Source organism: Triticum dicoccoides, chromosome 3B (assembly GCF_002162155.2).
Source record: "Triticum dicoccoides isolate Atlit2015 ecotype Zavitan chromosome 3B, WEW_v2.0, whole genome shotgun sequence".
Classification (NCBI taxonomy): domain Eukaryota; kingdom Viridiplantae; phylum Streptophyta; class Magnoliopsida; order Poales; family Poaceae; genus Triticum; species Triticum dicoccoides.
The window spans coordinates 64,174,270-64,201,562 of NC_041385.1; the positions used below are offsets into that span (position 1 = coordinate 64,174,270).

Here is a 27,293-nt window from a genome sequence, read left to right on the forward strand (position 1 = left end):
AGTCTATGGCCATCCGATTTGAAGCATGCACATCGTCCGATCCTGTAGCAGAACTCCCTGCGTGAGTCAATTTGCATGCAGGACTGGCATTAATTGTGATTAATTTCTTTCCTATTTTTTCGTAACAATTTCTCACCAAATCTAGGGATGATTAATTAAGCAATTTTATTGTTTCCATTCGTCAGCACCAATGCTTCCTAAACAAGATTGTTGCTTCTCAAAAAAAAAATTGATTTGCTTCCTAAAACTGGATAATAATTTTGGAAAGTATGATTATTTCTCGTAAATAAATCCGGCAGTTAATTATGATCTTTTTTTGATGTATTTCTTTACTGATCGCACCATGATTTTTATGCCATGGAAGCATTCTTGTTGATGCATGGAAGCATCATTTTGGGAATGATGTCAAATCCCTTTTTTTGTGGAAATATTTGGTGAAGCACAATTATATCCAGCAATTAATTATGATATTTTTAAGATGTGTTTCTTTATAGATGGCAACAATATTTTATACGACAGAAGCATTCTTCCCCAAAAAAATTGATTTGCTTCCTAAAACTGAATAATAATTTTGGAAAGTATGATTATTTCTTGTAAATAAATCTGGCACTTAATTACAATATTTTTTGATGTATTTCTTTACTGATCTTACCATGATTTTTATGCCATGGAAGCATTCTTGTTGATGCATGGAAGCATCATTTTGGGAATGATGTCAAATCCCATTTTTTGTGGAAATAATTTGGTAAAGCACAATTATATCCGGCAATAATTATGATATTTTTAAGATGTGTTTCTTTATAGATGGCAACAATATTTTATACCACAGAAGCATTCTTCCCAATGCACGAAAGCATCATTTCCTGGTGTTTGTAATGGGAACAAACTCTTTATAGTAGGAAAACATTTTGTCCTTTCCACGAGCATAGTTGTAAGGAAGCACCATTTTGTAGTGTGATGGAACATAGTAATAGCAAAAAAATCAGTGTGGAAGAGAAAGAAGCACAGAGAATTAAAATGGTATGGACAAAAAATTACAACTGTTTTATTTAATAAAAAATGGAACAATATTACAACGACAGTATTTCAACTTTCGCCTCAGCCGTCGTCACACTAAATGGGCTCATCAACAAAAAAACACTATGCACACCATAAGCTCCCTGTGGCCAACACAGTAGTCGTTGGCGAATAGCAGTCTCCGGTTCCATTCACCACGCTCGACATAAACATAGACTCATCGGCATTGTGTAGAAACAAGAATCATGGCTGAAGTCGGGTACAGAAAAATATCTACAAGTAGACAATGTACAGAAACAAGAAAGCGCACACTTGTAGTGGTTGAAGAACTCATGGTTCTAGAGAATATGTCTGTACAATAAGAAGCATACAATGGCAGTGGTTGATGCAAAATTTCACCATAACTGATACACATGTGTAAATAAACCGCGAAGCATAGTTGCAAGCGGTGGATATGTGAACAACAATTTCAGCCTTACTGTCAAAACATTGGATTATTCATGATGAGAATTAACGGAAGCAGATACTCATATCGGTTGTCGTTAGATTTGGAAACCATGAAAACATGTGCGAGAAATAATGAAATATTGGGCAAAATATTTGAAATAGATGAGAACACAAGGCAATATGCAAGAAATAAAACAAGCACGCATTGCTAATGGTATTACCAGCAAGATAAACACCTGAACCATAGAAACATGTCAGGTAAAGGAAGAATATATATCACTGCGAGCAGCAAGACGTCTATACAACAGAAGCATACATACGAAGCAACGGAAGCACGGCCGTTGGAATAAAAAAGCGAGAAAGAACGAAGCATGTTTGGTAGTGGTTGAAGCAAATTTATTAAGCTAAACAAATATAAGATTGAATGGAACCATGATGCAACTTTAGGACACACACAATGCAAATATGTATGACTGAGTACTAGACATCGGCAGAAAGGATGGAAGCAATCTGCATAAACAAAAGAATCACTTAAACTGAATTCAGAAGCTCTCAGGAAGCATGAAATATGTATAGTACATGAATCTGACTTGTCTTTTCAAGTATATAACATTGAACATAGAAACAAACTAAGATAGCGGCAACATGGGGATGCAAGTTTGGTTCACCTACATACAAATTTCACTGAATTTTGTTTACCTATGGAAGCATACTCTCTCCCGAGAAGCATGCGTATTACAATTTAAAATCACCATGGATAAGAAGCATGAAAAGAGTATGTTCAGAACAGAATTAGTGTTAATTGGAAGCATGATTCTGGCATAGCCTAGGGGCGGCGAGGGGGCTTGGGAGATCAAGAAACTGCGTCACTTGCTGGCTGCCAATGTCTGCTAAAACAAGATTATCAATAAAGTGAGGCCCTGATGCAACCAAATAGTCAAGTAACACTTTTCCAGAAGAATGAAAAACAACCTGAGGGTGACAAAATCGTTCGAAATAAGACATTGACGGATGCAAGGCGTAGTTTCCTACCATTAGTCGCGTTAGTTACCGTACCGTCACCACGGAGAACGGCTGCACGATGCAACCTGCAATTGCAATCACCAGCAGCCGCTATGTCGTTTCCTCGGTGCCTTGTGTACCTGTCACCCGCACATGTCGCCGCTGGCGAGCCTCCCCGGCCATGTGTGATTGCCACCCGGTAGTGAAGGCGCCGCGGCCTCATATGTGAGCGATGGCACGAGGAGAGAAGGAGGAGCGGGGGACCGGAGATGGCCGGAGAAGAAGGTGCGGGGCGGAGCCGGGGGAAAGGGGATCTGGCGAGGGCCGCGAGGCGAGGTCGGGGTGGAGGAAAATCTGCGTCCCGATAGGAATCTGGGCAACACGCGGAAGTTACGGGGTGATTTATTTTATTTCCTTATTTACAAAAGCAAGACTACTCCCGAGCGTCAGATCTCTACTATATTATTATTATTATTATTATTTATTATTATTATTTATACTAATATACTAATTATACTATACTAATACTAATAAACAAGCAAACAAGAACTTCGCTAAGTACACCCGGCAACTTGTCCCACAAAACGCACGGAACAATCAACACCACACAATTATACCCGCGCATCTAAATCTAACAGCCATCATTCATTTGCTGCCTGTACGGTGTGGACTTAGGAAATACCCTTGACTGACCGTGCTCCACCTCCAGCACCCCCCATCCACCCCCTACAATCACGCTGTACTCCAGGTAAATAAGGAAACAACATTAATTCGTCATCACACCACGCTGATCTCCTGGTAAAATAAGGAAACAAAATTAATTCGACATCGCACCGTCGCACCATCGCCAATGTCATCGCCATTGTTGCCGACCAACGTGGAGACCGTCCGCGAGCAGCGTCGCTTCCTTCCCCGAGGTCGCCAGGGCAGCGACGCCACAGAACTTCTAGCAAGGTCGCCAGGGCAGCGACGCCAGGGAACACCCAGGATCCTGCCCTCGCAGCGTGGCATCCCTACGGGAGATCCCCACTGGTACAGCCCGCCCTGCCCGTCGCAGCCAGCCGGATACACGCAGCTGTAAAATTCTTCTCTCCACTTTAGTCTAAACTTCTTCCTTCGACCTGCTTCTTCCTTTGACCTGTTGCATCAATACTCCAATTTGTTATTTTCAGAATATATAGTTCTAAAATATACACGCGCGCACATCACAATACTACACATCTGTATCGATTTCCAGCCTAACTGATACATGCATCCTATGTCCTAGACCTGGTGTGAACTAAAATAGCCATTCATATTTTAGAGTTGTGGTTTCGAAGTTATTTGTAAATTTAATCCATATGAACATTATTCTTTTACTTACTTCGTTAACATATGTGCCAATATGTTCGCACCATACCCTCAGGGCCATTACCTTGACTGTCCATTCTAGATAATTAAGCTCCAAGGCACTTGATCAATTGACAACTGTAAAAAACAGGTTGCAAGTGCATGTGATGCCTACTTACTTTCTGATGAAGTCATAACCATCTGCATACTTGGTTGCCTGATTTTATTTTAAATGGAGTTGTATGCGTTGGTAAGAAATTAAGGTGTTTGTAAACTTGGTGAGACTATCTTGACGACAAAGGGAGGGGACAAACTATAGCCGCTCTTATCCCCTTAGAGGGAGAGGTTAGGAGAGAACAAACCATGTCTTTAGTCTAAACTTCTTCCTTCGACCTGCTTCTTCCTTTGACCTGTTGAATCAATACTCGGAATTGTAACTTTCAGAATATATAATTCTAAAATATAAACATGTGCACATCACAATACTACACATCTGTAGCTAATGTTTATTGACCTGTTGCAGCAATACTCAGAATTGTAATTTTCAGAATATATAGTTCTAAAATATACACATGTGCACAACACAATACTACACATCTGTAGCGATTTCCAGCCTAACTGACACATGCATCCTATGTCCTATACCTGGCGTGAACTAAAATAGCAATTCATATTTTAGATTACATCTAGCAGTGGGGATAAAAAATATAGCTTCATTGTCCCAAGTAGATACGTCAGGATAAAGAATAGAAGTTAATTTCCGCACCAATAAATCACAATTTCTGTACCTGCCAAAGCAACATTCTATGTTTGCGGCTCAACAGCAGGGCCAATATCATCTTCTGCCTTCTGTTTTTGTGTAAGTGAACAGGAGGGCCAACCACTGAGAGTGGTCCTGCAAGGAGACCTGTCATTACAACTTCCTATTAATAATGTAAATACGACTTTGATGAAGCACATTATCAACTTCCCAATTTTTTATGATAGCAATATTCATATGTAGGCCAAGGGTATGTCATCTCCCAAGAGTGCGGGAGCGCGCACCCCATTTCAGGATCTAAATAACAACCGACTATTGGGTAATTATCGTCAGCCTTTTCCTAAAAATGTCATACTGTATTTGTTGGTGCTTATATCCTAACTTGCGGTATGTACTTATATCCTAACTTGCGGTATCTACTTATGCAGACCCCAAAGAATTGAAGAAGCAGAGGAACAGAGAGTACTATGCACGCAATAAAGATGATATCCTTAAAAGACGGCGTGAGGCCCGTGAGAAGAAACAGGCTTCAACAACACTGCTTAACGTCGATCAAAATGTACCTCATACACCCCAGCCGTTGGCCCGAGGTAAAATTTCCCTTACACTGCATTCTTATGTATTGGTCCAAAAACTTATAAGATGCATGCACCAAACTAACAACAATATGTCATAGATATGGACCCTAACGAACTGCAGAGCCAACTGGTTGGGATACAGTATTCACAGAACATAGATGGTGTCTTCGAGAGACAACATCAAGCCTATAGTGATATTGAAATGACCGGTGTGGATGGCGATGTCAATGAACAAGAAAATGAAATAGTTACACCGGTGCCCATGTACATCGGTAATGCTGATCAACAAAGTATATACAACCCTATGTGTTCATACTAATTAACTTTATTACACATATATGCAGACCCTAAGGAGTTGAGGAGGCAAAGGAACAGGGAGCGGTATGCACAAAATAGGGATGAGATATTAAATCGACAACGCCTATCCCGTGAAAAGAGAAAAATTAATACTGGCCTCAACGATGATAACACTGTGTCGCAAACACCACCTACAGGACAATCCGGTGTCACCCAGCTACATAAAATGACAGGTTCGGGTGTACCATAAAATATACCTTTTGGGTGGGAGGTCCTGCATGTACTTGCATGTTCACACCTCATCGAATATGCCAGAAAAAATGGGTACTCATGTGGTGCTGCAATTTTATGGCAGGCTTGTCAAATATACAAATTTCATCTCATGAACAAATCCCAATCGACAAGGAAAATTATTTAACCTGCGATGATGAATCCAATTGGTTGCATAGGAATGATGCGTATCAGAGGCAACTAATAGCAGGAAGCTCAAAAGGTAAATTTAACTGGCTTTGCCTTCCGGTCCAGCCACCATTCTGATTGTAATCATCTTCTGTGCGAAAATTAATTGTACATGCAGGACCTCCCACCCAAATTTCTGGAGTTCAGGTACCACAAATGAGCATAATACGTGAGCCAGATTTCATAACTGAGCATGCTGGTTAGTTCGTCCGTGCAGTTATGATGTTGGGGCGCCCACAGTGTATATTTGATAAAAAAATCCCTGATTTTCGATTGTTTCTTCAGGTATACAACCTTTTAGCGGATCCAACCAACTTCAAAATACGCCGAAATATGATACGATCCGGCCTGCGCAACCGGATCCACTAGGTACTAATAACACTACTAATATGATATGGGATTTTGAAGATTCAGCATGCTTATGCTCTACTAATCTTATGATTTTTTATAGTGGGCAATGACCAGAAAGATGATCCATATGGGATTTTTGAACCTGTTGTTGAACTAAACAACTTACAAGGTATATTGTATATACTATCATACACACATACAGGTCATCATACATAAATTTGAGTCATTTCTGTATGACCAATATATTCCCTACTAGACTGCTTGGAGCCATTGCATAATGGAGAAGCTGCATACCATGAGCCTGATGAAGAAGCTAGAATATTTATGGATCAGGGTATGTGCACTGCGTATTTTCTAATTTACCAATCTAAAATGCACATATTATGGGTATTTACTGATAAAATACATGTGTTGTCATGTGCTAGATGTTGCTTTTGAATCGTACCAAATTGGACAGCATCCTACCCGAGCAGTACCCGTAGCAAATACCGATGACTTCATATACCGAAACCTACCTACAAGGCACCATGTCCTAAGAAAGGTTGCGGACTGTCGCCACTGTGGGGCGTTGCGGTTTCCATTCGAGGGGCCAGCATTTTGTTGCAGAAAAGGAAAAGTCGATTTGTTTACTCCAGATGTTCCAGAAGAGTTGAAACGGTTGTTTACAAGTCAAGATGATGAGGATGCTAAGTACTTCAGAGAACATATACGGTATTTCAACTCGCACTTCTCATTCACAAGTCTAGGCGTCACCCTTGATCGTCGAGTAAGCACTGCGGCAGGAACTGGCATATATACATTCCGTGCATGTGGTGGGCTGTACCATGCTCTTGACAATCTGGTGCCGGCTAATAATGGCCCTCGACATTTGCAACTCTATATTTATGATACAGATCAAAACTTGGTACACAGGGCTAATAGGTCTCCAGATCTTAATATAGACCTCATACGGAAGATTCAGAATACTACAGCATAACCCTTATGCGCAAGTTTTGAAGAGCCTAGGGTCTATTCCGAATCTACATGAGTATAGAATCTCACTAAACACGGATATCAAGTTAGATCAGCGAAGGTACAATGGCCCTACGACTTCCCAAGTGGCAGCCATATGGGTTGAAGGGAGTGACCCACAAAATTGCTTTGACAGGAGTGTTGTTGTGCATGGAAAAACAGGAAACCGACCACTGTATATTAGAGAATACTATGGGTGCTATGACCCATTGTCATATCCACTGTTTTTCCCACGTGGAGAGACTGGCTGGAATCGTTGCATGCCATATATTCGGCCACAAGATGACACGAACCAAAATTCAATACATACTCCTGCATTGCAAGGAAACCAAGCCTCTGTCGAACATATAGGTATGATGTTCACTTTTATTTTATATACAAGCTATTTGTGAAGGATGATGACAGCTTTTATGTATCAGTTGAAGACTTGATTAAAGAAAGAGAAGAAGATGGTAATTTGGCACTGCATGAAGCCGGTAATCATGCACCACAAGGAAACCAAGCCCCTGAATTATATACATGTATGATGTGAACTATTAATTTATATACTTTCTGTTTTCCACAATGATGCTCAAAACTTGTGTTTTCATATACATCTGTCATATCTATCAGATGGGAACTTCATTAGAGAAATAGAACAAGATGGGAATTTTACAGCGCATGACGCCCATGGCACTGATTTACCTTCGGGTATTATTCACTTATTCTTCAATTATTATGTTGTCGATCATTATGAATATTGTTGATGACTACAAGTCCACCCACCATATTGATATTGATCTCAAACTTGTAGATGACAATGAGGATAACCCAGATGACGAATTTGGTGACAATGAGGTCAATGCAAAACAATCCAGAAAATTTGTTAGTACTAGGGAGTACTACTGCTTCAAGCTGCAAGTCAGGAGGAAGCTTTTTAACATCATCTTGTTCGGTCATCGCCTTTTCCAACAGTGGGCTGTTGACATGTATATCAAGATTGAAACTATGCGGCTTGATTGGTACTCAAAGCCGGAAAATCAAAAGGTTATACGCGCTGACCTCTACCAGGTAGTGTTCTTGTGTTTATTTTAATACAGCATAATGCAATGACATTATGGACGTTCCAAGAATTTGTATAATGTTCTATGCTATTATAGGGTCTTGTTGACACCGTCGTTGTCGGCGAGTCACGCGGAGATCGAATTGGGAAAAGAATTGTGCTTCCACGTACATTTCCTGGTGGTGATCGCGACATGCAACGGAGGTTCTTGGATGCTATGGCAATAGTGCAGCGGTGGGGTAAACCGGATTATTTTATCACGATGACGTGCAACCCATATTGGGAGGAGATAACCGATAAGTTGTTGCCTGGACAGCTGCCGCAGGACCGTCCAGACCTGGTGGCAAGAGTATACAAGGCTAAACAGTGAGATATGATGGACTTACTAACTAAGGGTAAGCATTTCGGAGAAGTCGCAGCCTATGTACATGTAACTGAGTTCCAAAAGCGAGGTCTCCCGCATGAGCATATACTTCTAATCATGAAAGTAAAAAGCAAGTTATCGACACCAGATGACTATGATCGAGTGATATGTGCAGAGATACCGGACAAAGAGAAACACCCCGTTCTACATGAACTGGTCGTCAAACACATGCTGCATGGACCATGTGGTGAGTTGAAAAAAAATTGCCCTTGCATGATTGATGGTCAGTGTCGGTTTCATTACCCGCGAGATTTTTGTGATGCCACACAACAAGGGAAAGACTCATATCCCATCTATAGGCGGAGGGACGATGGGCGTCGAATTAGGATCAGAGGAGCAGATTTGGACAATAGGTGGGTGGTCCCTTACAACCCTTCACTACTTACGCGATACAACTGCCATATTAATGTGGAAGCATGCTCGAGCATCAAGGCAGTCAAGTACTTGTTCAAGTACATCTACAAAGGTCATGATCGTACATCCTTTGCATTCGAGCAGGATATCATCAATGATGGTGGAATCATCAATGAAATCCGACAATATAGGGATGCACGATACGTATCTCCTTCAGAGGCTATTTACAGGATTTTTGGTTTTAAAATGTTTGGTGTCAGTCCATCTGTGCTACAACTCCAGCTTCATTTGCCAAATATGCATACAGTTGCATTTAAAGCATGTGAGAATCTTGCAGATGTTGTAGCTCGACCATCTTCTTCAAAGTCCATGCTTACAGAATACTTTGAGATGAACCGGAAGTTTCCAACTGCACGAAAATGGTTGTACAGAGAGTTTCCAGAACATTATAGATGGATACCTGGAAATAAGAAGTGGCAGAATAGAAGAAATAAGAGATCACAGATTGGAAGACTTGTGCATGCACACCCTGCTGAAGGAGAGAGGTATTACTTGCGTGTGCTCCCAAGTCATGTCTGAGGTGCCACTTCATTCGATGATTTAAAAACAGTAAATGGCAAGCCATGCAGTTCCTTCAGGGAGGCATGTGAGCACTTAGGCCTTATTGAGCACGACAGGACTCTTGATGATTGCATGACGGAGGCAGCCACATTTCAGATGCCTTCTGCCCTAAGACGGTTATTTGCAACTATACTGGTGTTTTGCGAGGCAACAGAAATCCGGCAGCTGTGGGACAAACACCTGGCATCAATGTCTGAGGATTACCGGCGTAATCAATCCAATGAGGCAACACTTGAGCAGATGGTCCTCAGAGATATCAGGGATATGTTGCAATCCATGGGAAAAGATATTACAAGCTATGGACTTTCGGATTTGGTTGAGAACGATGGTTCTTCTGACGGTGAGTACAAAGAGGTAACAGAGGAGAGGCAAGTCAGCGTGGACAAAGAACACCTAGATTTATTTAGTAGTTTGAACAATGAACAGCTGGCTGGTTTCAATGAAATAATGGATCATGTGATGGAACACAAAAGCCAGATATTCCTTGTTGATGGTCCAGGAGGCACCGGCAAGACATACTTGTACAAGGCATTGCTTGCAAAGGTGCGTTCGATGGGCCAGATAGCGATTGCAACTGCTACATCAGGTATAGCGGCGTCAATAATGCCCGGAGGACGGACTGCGCACTCCAGGTTCAAAATTCCAATCAAGCTCACTGACAACAGCATGTGTAGTTTCACAAAGCAGAGTGGTACAACGGAGTTGCTTAAACAAGCCTCCTTGATAATTTGGGACGAGGTCGCTATGACAAAACGTCAAGCAGTTGAGACGCTTGATAGATCCCTGCAGGACATAATGGACTGTTCTTTGCCATTTGGGGGAAAGGTTGTCGTCTTTGGTGGGGATTTCAGGCAGGTCCTCCCCGTTGTGACACGTGGGACAAGAGCACAGATCACGGATGCTACACTTCTAAGATCCTATCTGTGGGAGAAGACCCGGAAGATACTCCTCACGCGCAATATGCGAGCACAAGATGATCCTTGGTTCTCTGAATACCTCCTACGGATCGGCAATGGAACAAAAGAGACAATTGGCGACGACTATGTGCGTCTCCCTGACGACATTGTGATCGGCTATACCGAGGATGAGAAAGCTATTAACACACTCATTGACAATGTCTTCCCATCGTTGCATGCCAATGCTAGATCGAGAGAGTATATGAGCACACGTGCTATTCTTTCCACCAAGAACGATCATGTCAATGACCTGAATGACAAGATGATCTCCAGGTTTCCAGGCTCAGAAAAGTTATACCATAGCTTCGACTCCATCGAGGATGACTTGCAGAATAATTACACGATTGATTTTCTAAACTCGATCACACCAAATGGCTTGCCCCCGCATGTGTTGAGATTAAAGGTTAACTGCCCGGTCATTCTGCTCCGGAACCTCGACCCTCATAATGGCCTATGCAATGGGACATGACTTATGATTAGAGCCTTCCAGGATAATGCAATCGACGCAGAGATTGTTGGTGGTCAGCATGCTGGAAAGAGGGTCTTCATACCTAGGATCCCTATGTCGCCCTCGGAGGACATCTCACTTCCTTTCAAACTTAAGAGGAAACAGTTCCCCATTCGCCTGAGTTTTGCGATGACAATTAACAAGGCGCATGGTCAGACTATCCCAAACGTCGGTATTTACCTTCCCGAGCCAGTATTCTCACATGGTCAGCTATATGTTGCATTGTCAAGGGGAGTGTCCAGAGAGACGACGCGGATTTTGGCCAAGCCAAACAACGAGGTTGATAAATCTGGGAAAAGCACCAAGAACATTGTCTATAGAGATGTTTTGGGGAGATGAGGCAGGTGCGCTATTCCGGCATTTATTTGCACCTTGTTATTGTATCTGTAACTACTTGTGGATCTAACATTATTTGTTTTTATTTGCAGGTTTAGCGAAGGAGAATAAGCAGCAGAAGAGGAGGTAAGGTGGATGAACACAAGGGTATCTTCTTCGATCGAGCAAAAGGTGAGAGCTCTGCTTCTCCATCTGATCGCCCCTGATATGTATGTAATGACCAGATGGGGTACGCACGTGATATGTAATAATCAGATGGAGTAGGCATACATAATGATAGTGCCTACACCTTTTTTCAGATGATAAGAGCAAAATGTATGCTACTGTGTTCTTTTTGAGCTTCCATGCATAATATTTTTCTATGAGTATAATGTGCTAATGTGCTGATGTATTGCAATATTTCAGGTTTTCAAGTTTGTCAGGTGAGAAACACTGCATAGAAAAAAGGTTGAACAGACATTCATGGCAGGAAGAGGTAGAGGACAAATTGAGTGTCGAGGTACTCCGTGAGAAAGAGGATAAAGAAAGGAGTCAGCACATGAAGAGAGGCACCCAAAGTTAAAATGATACAGTCCTAATAACATCAACAATCTATCATAGTTATTAGCTTTTGCTATTCACTTGCTGTTTAGCCTATAGTTCAGCATCAACTGAGATTGTGCTCCACTTTTGGGCCATCAGATTTCCATGTTCTGATAATTTACCGAATGGGTTATGTTTTAATGTAACTGATTTGGGTATGCAACTGTTTATGCATATAATTCTGAAGAACACACATCATTGCTGTTAATAATATATTGTACACGACTTGCTTCTTGATAATGTCAAGCATTATTACTACTATATTGAACATACGTCCAGGACAAAAGTTTGTTTTACCAGAAAAATTTAAGCTGGTTGAAATAACTAGCATGTATCTTCTCATTGCAAAATTTTATTTTACACGTGATCAGCAATAATATAATATAAAACTTAAGTACGAAACTCACCACAGTGGAAATCTGCTATGTCATCGTTTTATCAGGCTCACATCTCTTGGAACAACTTAAAGCAATTCCTTGGCCCCTCCTGTCCAGCACAGCCACTGAACTAAACCTTCTGTATCTGTATATAAAAAGGTAAGAGAAAACACACACAAAATCAAAGATACGTTCCGATGAGCTGAAACCAATATTTTTGTATTAAAATGTATCTACACTACTATTAAAAGAGCAAACATGAATTCTCCTACAACCACACCACAAAATGTACACAGGATAACCTGCACCCCACGATCAATTACATCTAATGAAATCTAACAGCACAGATTCATTCAGCGGTCTGCCATCCGATTGGATGGCTCAGATTCAATGTTCTGCCACCCACGTCTGCCCCGCACACGTTCTGCCCTTCAGATCGATCGGCATCACGATTTTTTCTCGCTCAACGCCGCCGCACCTCCATACGTCGCCCAGCCCTAGCTCCGGTGGCTGCGCCGCCCATGACGCTGACGATTTCTACTGGGATGTCGCGGACGAGCGAGGCGGAGTTCCAGGCCATCAAGGCCGCCTACGCCGTCGAGTAGGCCAAGCCGCCTGCCCACGACACCGGCACCGGCGACGCCCAACACATGGTCCCAACAGTCGGCGGTGCTACCTCGCCGTCATGGATCCTAGCCAAGGTAGAGCTCCCCTCTTCTTGTTTCCCATATCCCCTTTCTTTCAAAATTCTGAACCCAAAGATACAGATCCACCGATGTTGCGCTTGGTCATGGAAATTGCATCCTTGCACCAGTATTAACAAGACGTCTATAATCCATCTACCTGCATGCTTAGGCTAGCCCTTGTGTACGCCGTGTTGCGGTATGCTTCCAATCGGTCAAGAATAAATCCATCTTGTACGACGCATACCTGTTGGAAAGCATAAAGCACTCTGGTGAATCACTTTGGGAGTTAATGGTTGTGCCAAAACTTGGTACCAGATCACAGGTTGTTCTTCCATGATTTTCAAAAAGCAAGCACAAGATCATGGTGTTACTGAAGTGAGAAGATAATTGATCTATAATCCAGTTGTGTGTCAAGCCTGCATCAATAGTGTTGTAGTATTGACAAAAACCATGTCAATGTTGCTACATTTTCATCACCAACAATGAGAACCCGGTTTTGGTAAATTAATTTGTGTAATAATATGTTCATTACTGATCCTGAACGAGGAGTAAACAGATTAGTTTCTAAAGCTTCTCCGTTGGGATGTGTAGGCCAGAAGGACAGCTAGAGTCGCCGCCGTCGCTTATGGAGCTCCACACCATTGCCCAGTTGTACAATAGCATGTGCAATCTTCTCCATTCAAGACTAAGTGCAACTGGTGAACTCTTTGCCAAACAAGAAGATATGACTATCAGGCATATAGGCCCCATAAGGTAGCTATATAGTAATTCACTTGTAGTAGTGTGGATTATGGTCACATTTTGTCTAGGACTGCAGATATCTATGTCAATAAAAATGGATATTCTGCATATTCTTCTGAATTTTTAGTAAGGGCTCCATGTATAAGGTATGCACTATGCAGTAGTTCTGACCTGAAGCACTGATCAATTCTTCACATGCAGGAACGTGGAGAGATGGATCTGGTGGATTGTAGCCACAAGGTGAGTGGCTTGATCCTTAATTAATCCAGTTAAATTTCATGGATTATTGATTAGTTTTTTAGCAAGCAAATTTCTGTACATCTGATTGGAGGGGTACTACTGTAGTATGTGGAAGAAAGAGTATGTCTGCACCTGATGGTGATCTGCCAAAGTTTTGTACTTTCTACGGTAAATTTGTTACATGATAATGATAATGATATACTGCATCCCTAAAGAAATATAAGAGCATTTAGAACACTAACGCTGTTATATTTCTTTACAGAGGGAGTACATCCTATACTGAACAGGAGCAAGACAGAAAAGAATAAAAGATTCTCTCCAAATTAATTACGGATTGTTTCCTGTGATTTTCAATTCCAAGTAATAAAGGATATAAGGTTACAATTCATCACCTGAAAAAACAGATCTTTGTAGTCATAGCTATGTCTTCTCCAAGTGACCATACCCTTAAGCATTTGATGAAAGTGGATATATCATCAAGAGCCCTGCAAGCAAATTTATCTACAACAGGAAACACACAATGATGACATATCAGATATTCACCTTCACTATCTGAACTGTTTAATGTTTACTTCCGCTTCTAATGTTAGCTTATCTAGCAAATTTCTGTTATTCTGAACATCTAATTGACTTTCAAATAGTACAGGAGCGAGATATCCAGCTATAATTACAGTAGGGATCGATGCTAATTAAACCTCTTGACACACTCATTTGAAAGTCAAGTATATTTATGCAGCGACGCCTTATTACTCCTAAGAAGATATCATTACTTCTGCCCATAGGAAGAGATATTACACCATCAGTTGAATTTAGCTAAATCTGCAGTTTTCATTACAATGCCTGAACCTTATTTATCTTGCTTCACAAAAAAAGAGAGGATGAAGTACCCATCTTCCAGTCATCTGGCAAGCAACAGTCCAGTTCATATTGCATACCTTCTTAGCAAGCATTATCGAGTGCCATTGTATCCTGAATAACACAATTTTTTTGAGGAACCGACAGGAGCGCTGCCTTTTCATTAAGAAGGGGGAAATATGTAGAGGTATCTTGAATAGCACATCACACAGAGGCACACCTAATTGAAATTACATTTGTACATTAGTACATGGTAAACGCACAGAATGAATTAAAATTTAATTGCAAAGATAGGATAATCCAGACACGAAGTAATGTCTAAGGACTACGATCAAATCAGAATTAATCCTGATGGTTAATACAGCGATGAGAATTCATTTCATAACATTAATATATTATTGACTTGTGCAAATTGCAAAATAATCAATCAGTACACTAGCTAAGGAAAGCTGGAGCTGAGCCGTGAGAATCAATTAGAGAGATAAAATGTGAGAACATGCAATGGTCATATCTTACTGGCTCCTACACATCTTCGCGGAGGCTGGTGAACTGGCTGGGAGGTGGCCGTATCTCACTGGCTCCTGCACATCTCCACGGCTCAGCTCAAGCGATCTATTATTAGCTCATTCCACAAGCAACAGAGAGAAGGAAGCAACAATTGATTTGCTCATACCAGTGGAGGCATCGAACTGTGCCCAGATATTGTTGCGCACCCACGCCCGCTCCTTGTTGGCTTGTTGCGGGCCTCGGCGCCCGCCTCGCGCTGGGTCGCCCGTGAGTGCGCTGAGCTCGAGCGCCTCCTTGGGCACTTCGGCGAACGGATTCGAAGAAGGACGGGGAAGAGCAGGGGCGGGGAAGTCGCGCGCATCCGACGGAGCCTAACGCTAGGATGCTCGCGAGCATGCCGAGCTGGCCAGCTGGGGGACATCCTCGGCCACTTGGGCGACTGGATTCGATGAAAACGCGGGGAAGAGAAGGGGTTGCGAACCTCTTGCTGGCGGTGGGGACGAAGGGGAGGGGTGGCCTGACGAGGTGGAGAGAGGGAGCTGGCGACCAAGGAAGAATGGGGAACGACGGGGAGAAATGTGAGGGGCGGTGGGAAGGTAGGTGACGGTGTGGCTAATTGAAGGTAGGTGGCGATGCTAGATGCATTGATATGGGTCAGGAAAATTATCAAAAGTCCAATCGATCCAGCCCAACCGTCCGGCTGATTTTTTACCGGCTAATTACCGATTGCGTTCTTGAATCGGAAACCAAGCTAGCTGCTAGGTAGGCAACGAATGAATCATATCCAAAACTAAAGTATTTTTAAAGATGTAGTTAGATTTCGGTTGACTTAGACTAAGTTGAGTGATATTCCCCACACAATTTTTTTGAGTGATATTAGCAAGCTTTTTTTTTCTTCAAAAAATCACCTTTTTATTTAGATTTATTTTTTCTAAATTTTAATACATGAATATATTTGTCATTTTTTCAATCAAGACTCAATTCATTCTTTTTATCTCACTAAAAACAATCCAATATTTTTTATCCCTCTAAAAAATCAATTCTTATAATAAACATCTCCTTTGTACGTTAATATAAGACATTTTTGCAGTTTAGTTCACAAAGGGCGTAGTAAATAATGTTGTTTAGTTGTTGTTTTTTTAATACGTAAAAAATTATAATCTATTTATGTGATCGTGATTTTTTTTGAAAACATGTATGTGGACCATATATTACACTATGTGATCGTGAATTTTTTGTGAAAACATGTCTGTGGATCGTATATTACATGCGCGCTCTCATTGTTGGGCATGAGACATATTTCAATGGCTCAATAAGAAAACTCATTAAAAGGTTAGGATTTAAAATAGATTTTTATAAATTATGATGCGTGCGTTGTACGTGCATGCTTACTAGTTTGGAGTAAATCAACGATGTTCGGCTGGTCTGGCGATGGAATCTTATCAGACTATAGACACAAAGCGTTTCCCAAAGAAGATCGAGGAGATCGCAGAAGCTGCTCGTACAACAGCTTTGCCATAGCAATTAATGCTATTAATTTAATAGTGCAATGCAATGCTCTTCAGTACTATGTTTTCTGAACTTGATTAGTGCAATGCGATGTGCACTAATCAAAGGCAATGTGGATAGTGGTTGTCTGCACCTGCTCAGCAATGATATGCAATGTGGATTGTAGAGGTGTGCTCTGCTTGCTCTGTAGCTAGCCCCAAAGCTGTGCCTGCTTGATTGATTTTTCAAAGTTTACTGTACTGGTTTGGTTTGTGAACTACTTCATCCGTCCCAAAATAAAGTGTCGTTGATATCTGTAACATGAACGTAAAAAAAAAGTATCTGTGACATGTCTCTTTTTTTAAGGGAAAATAGAGTTTTATTCCATATTCAGAGAGTTACAGTCGAGAGTCAAAAGATTCTCAATACATGGTGGTCCAAGGTGCATCCCACTAGTAGAAAAAGGGTCAAACGTGAAGCACATTAGTGCCGGTTTGTATTAGAGCCGGCACAAATGTATACATTAGTGCCGGTTCCAACGGCTAGCCGGGCCGCTCTCATTAGTACCGGTTCGTGGCTAACCTTTAGCACCGGTTCGTGCCACGAACCGGTACTAATGAGGGTGGTGGCAAGATGTTGTCAGTCTGGGCCCCCTCCAGCACCTTTAGTACCGGTTCGTGCCACGAACCGGTACTATAGGTCCTCCTGCATATAAACCCTTCGTCCAGCTCGCTCTGTTCTTCCCCCTTTCCCCTCCCCTCTCCTCTCTATTCTTCCTCTTCTCCCCTCGAGCTCATCACACATTTTGCCCAAAATTTGTCAAGATTTGAAGGCCCCCATCCATTCAAGTGATCACAAAGGTTAGCAACTTTGTCCTTTCATGTCTCATTGCTAGATTAGCTCTTGCAATGCTTTATATAGTTATTAATTTATGAGTTTAGTAATTTGGGAGGAAATATATATATGTGCTAGTATTTGATTTATATGCAATTTGAGGTCAAAATAACACTTAGTTTGCATATGTAGGTGTGGTTTACTTAGTGCCTTCTAAATCTCCGTTGTAACCACCGTCGATCGCCCGCACCGTCCCGTCGCCGGCACCACCTTGTGGTGAGCCTCTTGTTCATGAAATTTTATATAAAAAATTGATGTTTGTGTGATTTGGATATATAGTTACTCGTATAATAATTATCTTACCCGTACGTTGTTTGTTATACATAGTGCCATGGTTTTGATATCCGTCCCCGTCGGCCCTCGTCCTTGTTATGATTCGGATGTGGTATATTCTCTTTTAAAACTATTTGTTACATTTCGTGTTTATGACAAATTATGCCCATCAAGTTGACATAGATATTTTTATCTAGGAGGTATGTGAACCAGAAATTCCAACCGACCCTATTGTCGAGAGGTTAAATTTAGTTGAAAGAGAAAACGAGTACTTGAAAGAAAAATTGAAAAGAATTGAGGGGGAGAAGATGGAATTGGAGTTGCATGTTGCTGATGTCGTCGATGATCACAAGATCAAGATGGAGAAAATGCGCTTGAAGATTAGAAAGATTAGAAAATATGCCATCGATAGTGAGGCTTGGTATCATTATGCTGTTGGATCAATTGTTACCTTAGTTGCGATCTTGATCGCATTTGTTGTTGCATTTAAATGCTTTAGCTAGAGAGTTATTTGTTTGTTGCATTTAAGTGTTGTATGAACTTTATGTATGAATTTGTATTAATTTGGTCTATTCGGTGTTGTGTAATGAAGATGAGCCGACAATGGATGTAAGATGACCGATGCTCTTCCCAGTTCGTTGAGGGCGTGCATACTTTTCTGCTTGCGGCTGAGGCAAACAAGCGGGCGGATGGTTTTATGCCTTGTCCATGTGCTGGCTGTAAGAGTGGTCGCAATTACTCTACGTCGAGAGCCATTCACGTCCACCTGTTTGAGTCCGGTTTCATGCCCCACTATAATGTTTGGACCAAGCACGGAGAAAGAGGGGTTATGATGGAAGACAATGAAGAAGAAGAGGACGACGACAACTATCCTGGCCATGGGTTCCCTGAATACGATGATACAACAATGGGGGAAGAAGCTGAGCCAGTAATGCGGGAAGAATCTGAAGAAGAGGCATCAGATGAGCCCGTTGATGATCTAGGTCAGGCCATTGCCGATGCAAAGAGAAACTGCGCAAGTGATTTGGAGAAGAAGAAGTTGCAGCGCATGTTAGAGGATCACAAAAAATTGTTGTACCCGAATTGCATAGGTGACAAGAAAAAGCTGGGCACCACACTGGAATTGCTGCAATGGAAGGCAGAGAATGGTGTATCTGACAAGGGATTTGGAAAGTTGCTGGTAATGACAAAGGATATGCTTCCAAAGGACAACGAATTGCCCGAGAGTACGTACGAAGCAAAGAAGGCTGTCTGCCCTCTAGGGTTAGAGGTGTAGAAGATACATGCATGCCCTAATGATTGCATCCTCTACCACGGTGAGTACGAGGATTTGAACGCTTGCCCGGTATGTGGTGCATTGCGCTATAAGATCAGCCACGATGAGCATGGTGATGTCGAGGGCGAGCGCCCCAGGAAGAAGATTCCTGCCAAGGTGATGTGGTATTCTCCTATAATACCACGGTTGAAACGTTTGTTCCAAAACAAAGAGCATGCCAAGGCGATGCGATGGCACAGAGAAGACCGTAAGAAAGATAGAAAGTTGAGAGTACCCGCTGACGGGTCGCAGTGGAGAAAAATCAAAAGAAAGTACGGGAAGGAGTTTGCAGATGACGCAAGGAGCGTATGGTTTGGTCTAAGCACAGATGGCATTAATCCTTTTGGGGAGCAGAGCAGCAACCATAGCACCTGGCCTGTGACTCTATGTTTGTATAACCTTCCTCCTTGGTTGTGCATGAAGCGGAAGTTCATTATGATGCCAGTGCTCATCCAAGGCCCTAAGCAACCCGGCAACGACATTGATGTGTACCTAAGGCCATTAGTTGAAGAACTCTTACAACTGTGGAATGGAACAGGTGTACGTGCGTGGGATGAGCACATGGGGGAAGAATTTGACCTAGAGGCGTTGCTGTTCGTGACCATCAATGATTGGCCAGCTCTCAGTAACCTATCAGGACAGACAAACAAGGGATACCGCGGATGCACGCACTGTTTGGATGATACCGACAGTATATATTTGAATAGTTGTAAGAAGAATGTGTACCTGGGACATCGTCGATTTCTTCCGAGCAGGCATCCCGTAAGAAAGAAAGGCAAGCATTTCAAAGGTGAGGCGGATCACCGGACGAAGCCTCGCCACCGTACTGGTGCTAATGTACATGATATGGTCAAGGATTTGAAGGTGATATTTGGAAAGGGTCCTGGCGGACAACCTGTTCCGAAGGACGCGCACCCATGTGGAAGAAGAAATCTATATTTTGGGACCTGCCATATTGGAAAGACCTAGAGGTCCGCTCCGCAATCGACGTGATGCACGTGATGAAGAATCTTTGCGTGACCCTGCTTGGCTTCTTGGGCGTGTATGGGAAGACAAAAGATACACCTGAGGCACGGGAGGACCAGCAACGTATGCACGGAGAAGACGGCATACATCAGGGTCATGCAAGCTACGCTCTTACCAAAGAAGAGAAGGAAATCTTCTTTGAATGCCTGCTCAGTATTAAGGCACCGTCTGGCTTCTCGTCGAATATAAAGGGAATAATAAACATGGTAGAGAAAAAGTTCCAGGACCTAAAGTCTCATGACTGCCACGTGATTATGACGCAACTGCTTCCGGTTGCATTGAGGGGGCTTCTACCGGAAAACGTTCGATTAGCCATTGTGAAGCTATGTGCATTTCTCAATGCAATCTCTCAGAAGGTAATCGATCCAGAAATCATACCAAGGTTACAGAATGATTTGGTGTAATGTCTTGTCAGTTTTGAGTTGGTGTTCCCACCATCCTTCTTCAACATCATGACGCACGTCCTAGTTCACCTATGCGAAGAGATTAACGTTTTGGGTCCTGTATTTCTACACAATATGTTCCCCTTTGAGAGGTTCATGGGAGCCTTAAAGAAATATGTTCATAATCGTGCTAGGCCAGAAGGAAGCATCTCCAAGGGCCATCAAAATGAGGAGGTCATTGAGTTTTGTATTGACTTTATTCCTGACCTTAAGCCGATTGGTCTTCCTGAATCGCGGCATAAGGGTAGACTGGATGGAAAAGGCACGCTAGGAGGGGAACAAATAATATGTATGGACGGACATTCTCTCACTGAAGCACACTACACAGTTCTACAGAATTCCGCCTTGGTGGCTCCGTATATGGATGAACACAAGAATTTGCTACGCTCCAAACACCCGGAGCGGTCTGATGACTGGATTACACGTGAACAAACCAGGAGTTTCGCCAGCTGGTTGCAGACACGTACCATGCATGACACCTCTATTGAAGATGACCTGTACTTGCTGTCCCAGTTACCATCTTCGAATATAATGACTTTCAAAGGGTACGAGATAAATGGTAATACATTTTACATGATCGCCCAAGATAAGAAGAGCACCAACCAAAACAGTGATGTCCGCTTTGATGCAGAAACCAAGACGGGAAAGGAAACATATTATGGTTATATACAGGACATATGGGAACTTGACTATCGACGTGGTTTAAAGGTCCCTTTGTTTCGGTGCAAATGGGTCAATATGACACGAGGCGGGGTAACGGAAGACCCGCAGTACGGAATGACAACTGTGGATCTCAACAATCTTGCGTATGCAGACGAACAATTCGTCCTAGCCAATGATGTGGCACAGGTTTTCTATGTGAAGGACATGTCTACCAAGCCAAGAAAAAGAAAAGATAAGGAAGCGAATGCATCGTACGATGAGCCAAAGCGGCACATAGTTCTTTCTGGGAAGAGAAACATCGTGGGAGTGGATGACAAGACAGACAAGTCAGAAGATTATGAAAAGTTTGATGAAATTGCTCCATTCATAGTGAATATTGACCCGAGCATCCCGTTAAATGATGAAGATTTCCCATGGTTACGGCGCAAAGGGACACACGCGAAGAAAAAGTTTCACACCCAAAGATCTGGGATGTGATCGGCTTCACTATCATCACTTTCTTCTGTGTTTCACACCCAGAGGGGAATCTCTGTAATAGTTAGGGTAGTTATGTGTTTTGGCATTTGAAACGCGAAGAAATTTTATGTGCAAACAAATTCTTTCATGCCTTTACTGATTTTTAAAGTTAAGTTATTCACAAACTAGTGATTCACACTAATTTCAAATAATTCAAAATTTAAACTATTTAAATTTGAAAACTACGGGCACTAACATAAAGTTTGTACCTAAAGAGGCTGTGTCAGCCTCCGGTCAGGCTATGGCCCCACCATCACCATTAAGTGCCGGTTCGTACCACGAACCGGTACTAATGAGGTTGTGTCAGGTAAGGCTGGGGCCCCACGAGCACCTTTAGTACCGGTTCATGGATGAACCAGCCGTAAGCTTTTTTTAGTCCCACATCGCGAAGTGAGAGGGACTAGGAGCAGTTTATAAGCCCTGAGTGCAGAGACGATGAAGAAGAGGCTCAATGCTCACGTTGCTTAGCTTCAAGCCTTCAGGAATACGGTAGACTGCACGGAGCTATGCGCAGTGCAGTTTACACTATTCCGAAAGGCTTGAAGCAAATTAACGAGCATTGCACCTCTTTTTTATTTTTAATAACTTATTACAACTCCGGACTTCTTCTGTTATGGCAAAAACTAATTGCACGTCGACATTTCCTTTTTTTTAAGTTATAACTCCAGACTTTGACCATCAAGTTTTGCAGAAAAAAATAGCAGAAAAGAAGAAAAACTATAGCTGAAAAGAAAAAACTATATAAAAAATATTCACACTAATTTCAAATAATTCAAAATTTAAACTATTCAAATTTGAAAACTACGGGCACTAACAGAAAGTTTGTAATTTTTTGTACCTAAAGCAAAAATATTCACAAAGAAACTCTAAATACACAAAAAAACAACACAAAAATAAATAAAAGCAAAAAAAAACCCGCCTACTAGGCCAGAGCGGCCTGCATACGACTAGAAACCCAACCTGTTTTTAGGCCAGGATGCAGGCCCGCAAAGGCCAAGTGGGCCCACAGGGCAGCAAAGAACACGTAGGCCCAGTAGGCCTGCTTTGGAGAGGAGCTCGAGAGAGCGACCGCACGGGGGTTTATAAACCAGTGCGGTCGCCCCTCGGCTAGCGAGGTGGGACTAAACTTGCCGCACCGCACCTGCGCCAGCGCACCCCCTTTAGTACCGGGTCGTGGCACAAACCGGTACTAAAGGGGGGGCCTTTAGTACCGGTTTGTGCCACCACCCGGTACTAAAGGGGGTCGCTTCCCGCCGCTTGGCCTGGCCAAAACAGGCCTTTAGTACCGGTTGGTGGCTCCAACCGGTACTAAAGGTGCCTTCTATATATACAACAACTACGAAAATTTCAGTTTCCCTCTCTGTTTGTTCCTCTGTTTCCGTCTCCATCGCCGTCGCCGCCGCCCTCGATCGTCTCCGTCACCGCTCGTCTCCGTCGCCGCCCCCATCCCCGTCACCGCCCTCGTCTCCGTCGCCGCCCCGGGCCCGTCCCCGTCGCGCCGTCCCCGTCCCCGCCGTCGCCGCCCCGGCCGTCGCCTCGCCGTCGCCGTCGCCCGCTGTGAGCTCTCCCCCTCTAACCCCTCTCCCTCGCCCCCGGCGGCCACCATGGGCGCCGCCCCTCCCCGAGCCCATACACACACACAAGCATGCATGAACACACACACACACGTACATATGTATTTTGTATGTTTAATTAGTTTAGATTATTTAGTGTTTAATTAGTATATACATATTTTGTATGTTTAATTAGTTTAGATTATTTAGATTATTATTTTTTCACTATTATATATGTATGAATGCATGTTAGATGGATATAATTAGTGTTTAATTAGTATGGAAATTTTTTATATAATGTTGTTTTTCAGTTTTTTAATGGATGTATAGAAGTTGTGTTTTCTGTTTTTAGTGTTAGATGCTTAATTAGTATGAAATAGTATATAAATTTTTGACATATGCAATGATAGCATAATTAGTGTTATATTGAAATGTTAGAAATTTTAGTTATCAAAATCCAATCATTAAAAAATGTTACTTTTTGCGGGCATATAGCTAGTATTTGTTCTCGATGATGCCCGGCCCGCATCCTCGCCGTCGACCCGTCCACGACGACGTCCAGCCGACCCATGTCCGGGACTGGGCTCCGCCGGGCTGGCACTGGGAGGTGCTGCCTGGAGGGGCACGCCGCTTGATGAGGAACCCGGCCCCGGGTCCCGTCGTCGACCCTGATCTCGTTTGGTGGCGTTCGCGTGGGTCTGTAGTATTCGATCTTTAATTAGCTACCTAGCCAGTGGTGTACTATTCAATATTATATATTATTTGAGACGATGTATTCAAGATTATATCTATTATTCTAGATGATGTATTCGAGATTATATCTATTATTCGAGACGATGTAATTTGAATACTAAATTGTTTTATATTTCTTTTGGATTAGTTAAATAAAAGCTATGGCAGACAATACCGACACAGAGGGAGAATAGACCATGTTCGATATGATACGCGGGCCAGATGATGATCAGAATAAAGAAGATTATGACGGCTCCGAATATCTAAACAACACCGGAGAGGGTGATATGATATTCGATCACGACGACCGAATTGATGAAGTCATGAACTACGGTTATGACGATGACGAAGAACATGTTGATCCTGAAACAACAAAGACCGGCGAGGTATATATATTTATATAAGCAGGTATCTGGTGATCATCACATGTTTTAAATGACTTGCAGATATATTAACGAATTGATCTTTGTTCTTTCATCCATCCGGATCGAGCAAATCTTCAGGCAAAAGGACAAAACGGGGCCCGAACAAAAAGTTGAAGGAGGGCGTAAAGTACAATATCGAGGCAGTCAAACCTAATGGCGAACCATTAGCGCCTAAGAAGATTGCGGACAAGTTCGTTCGTCAGTGCGGAGTTCTTGTGAAGGACCAACTCCCGATCTCCCTTCAAGAATGGAGAGAGCCAGCAAAAGACAAAAGACAAAAAGACAGAGAGGACGCTGCTCCACGTCCAGATGTTACTTTTGTCTACAAGAATCAAAAAGATCTGCTTTGGGATACTCTCATGGAACATTTCACCCTACCAGATCATTTCACAGAAGCAGATGTGCAGAAAGTCAAGGATGCTGCTCTTAGGAAGATGGCGGTTGCATTCAAGAACCACAAGAATCGTGAATGGGACAAGTACGTCAAGGGAGGAAGGAAGACTCCAGTATTCGAGGGAACACTAGAGAACCAACGTGCTCATTGGGACGATTTTTCGTGAAATTCAAGGATTCGGAATTAACTAAGGAACGGTCGAGAATAAACAAGAAGAATGCCGAAAAAAGGATAAGTTCCATAAGCTGGGGCCAGGTGGCTATGCGGTGGCAATGCCTAAGTGGGATAAGTCTGAGAAAGAGATGGAGGATGCAGGTGTCACTCCGGTTACTAAGAGCTGACCCCCAGGTGCAGGACTTGGTTCTATGCGCATGGGGAGGAGTTGGACCCGAAGACAGGCAATGTTTCGACGAAGGCAAGTCTGAAGGGAGCCGACGATGTGATACTTGTTGCAATAGAAGAGGCACGATCGGGGGTGTTCCAGCCCAACAGAGAGAACGACGAGCTTACGCGTGCCCTGGGAAATCCTGAACACCCGGGAAGAACACGAGGCATGGGCGCTATTCCGTGGTATGAGGGGTTTTCAGACTGGAACAACGACTACAGAAGCCGTGCGAGAAAGAAGATTGCGGAGGAGAAGAAGAGGAAGATGCAGGAGGAGCAGAGGAAGCGGGACTATGAACGCCTTCAAGGCCTAGAAGCAAGTCAAGCAGAATTGGCAGTCAAATTCCAGCGGCAGCAGGAGCAGATCGACTCACTTACCCAGCAAAGGGGGTCTCAGCAGCTGCAGCAGCTAGCGGATGATCCAGCATTGGATAGCACCGGCCCATCCATGCCAAGAAGCGGCGTGGGTTCGGCCGCCCAGGACGACGCAATGCTGGGTAGATACCCCGTGGATGACATCACGGAGAACACTAACTGTGAGCTACACGTCAAAATGAAGAACATATCCATGAAGGTGGCGGACGCCGTTGCTTTTACAAATCCCCCCGAGGCAACCTTCCATTGCAACCCGATTCCAGCGGGCTATGCTCGTGTCTTGGTTGATGAGGTGGTGGACCCACCATATTCGGAGCTACAACTTGACATTCCTGGAGGTGACGGCGAGCGCTTTCTCGGAGAGGCCAAACATCGTATCATCCTATGGAAAAAGGATTGCATCATCTTTCGAAGGCCACCGACACCGCGTCAGCCGACTCTTCGTCGAAGTCCGCCACCGAGTCAGCAGTCTCCCGCTCCTGCAAGTTCACCAAGTCCGGCAAAGTTTCAGGCCACTCCTCCTCCAAGTCCGGCAAAGTGTCAGGCCACTCCTCCTCCTCCAAGTCCGCCACAGCGTCAGACGCCCACTCCTCCTCCAAGTCCGGCACAACCTCAGGCCACTCCTCCTCGTCCAACTCAGCCCCGTCAGCCGTCTCCGCCGCCTCAACAATCACAGAAGAGACACCCCACAGCTATGGTGCGTAGCATTACGAGTCGAGGTAGTACAGGAAGTACAGGCGGAGGCAAGCGATATAAATATGGTCCAAGCCTCACGCCTCTTCCGCAGAGGGCTTATGACAGGTCCGAGGAGGAAATCGCAGCCATATCGAAGGCCGAGGTGGAAGCCCATTTTGCACCGAAACCGCCATCGCCGCCAAGGGAGAAAGTGCCTGAGGAAACGATTGACCACTTCATTTGTATGGCTCAACCACCAGCTCCCAAGCCTGTTGACACAGACTATGAGCGCCACATCAGGAAGTTAAATCGAGCACGTCTACAAAAGGAGGCGAGCACGTCTACATCGGGATCGAGCAAACAAGAAGCAGCTGACAAAAAATGCGGGAAAACCATTCCCCAGCTGGGAGAACAGGCGGCACAATCGATCCCCTCGCTTGTTGTGCCAACAACACGTGACAGTACGCGCGCCCAATATTATTGTGGGCAAATAGTGCACGTTTCCGAGGTCGGCAATGTGGTAATAACGGAGGAGCATATAATGCAGGCTGAAGTTCTCAACATCACCGTTGGATAACTCCTCGAGATCGAGCCCATGCCTGTGCTTAGAGAGGATGAAATAAAACGGAAATATGTCTGGGGCCAACCTTTGGTCGC

The 27,293-nt window shown here is 43.3% G+C and overlaps 1 protein-coding gene and 1 long non-coding RNA gene across 8 annotated transcripts; one reads left to right on the forward strand and one right to left on the reverse strand.

Moving 5' to 3' along the window:
• Positions 1-3,016: 3,016 nt before the first annotated feature.
• Positions 3,017-16,456, reverse strand: LOC119274724. 7 transcript variants are annotated; one of them, XR_005135299.1, is made up of 12 exons: positions 15,647-16,272; positions 15,490-15,575; positions 15,054-15,193; positions 14,511-14,619; positions 13,295-13,381; positions 12,482-12,596; positions 5,850-6,025; positions 5,688-5,768; positions 4,584-4,702; positions 4,158-4,205; positions 3,301-3,604; positions 3,058-3,203 (listed from the first exon to the last, which is right to left on the reverse strand). It is a non-coding gene; the product is annotated as an uncharacterized LOC119274724 (long non-coding RNA). The 7 variants fall into 7 exon arrangements; XR_005135298.1 differs by having other exon boundaries at positions 3,017-3,604; positions 13,295-14,261; positions 15,647-16,456; XR_005135297.1 differs by having other exon boundaries at positions 3,058-3,604; positions 15,490-15,554; positions 15,647-16,271.
• Positions 6,694-12,471, forward strand: LOC119274723 (ATP-dependent DNA helicase PIF1-like). Its single transcript, XM_037555441.1, has 2 exons — positions 6,694-11,663; positions 11,898-12,471. Exon 1 carries the CDS (start codon positions 9,765-9,767, stop codon positions 11,115-11,117), a length of 1,353 nt encoding a protein of 450 aa, XP_037411338.1. The 5' UTR covers positions 6,694-9,764; the 3' UTR covers positions 11,118-11,663; positions 11,898-12,471.
• Positions 16,457-27,293: the final 10,837 nt, after the last annotated feature.

Bases quoted from the DNA above. Each gene is read 5' to 3' on its own strand.
- LOC119274723 (XM_037555441.1), top strand. From the start codon at position 9,765: ATGACGGAGGCAGCCACATTTCAGATGCCTTCTGCCCTAAGACGGTTA.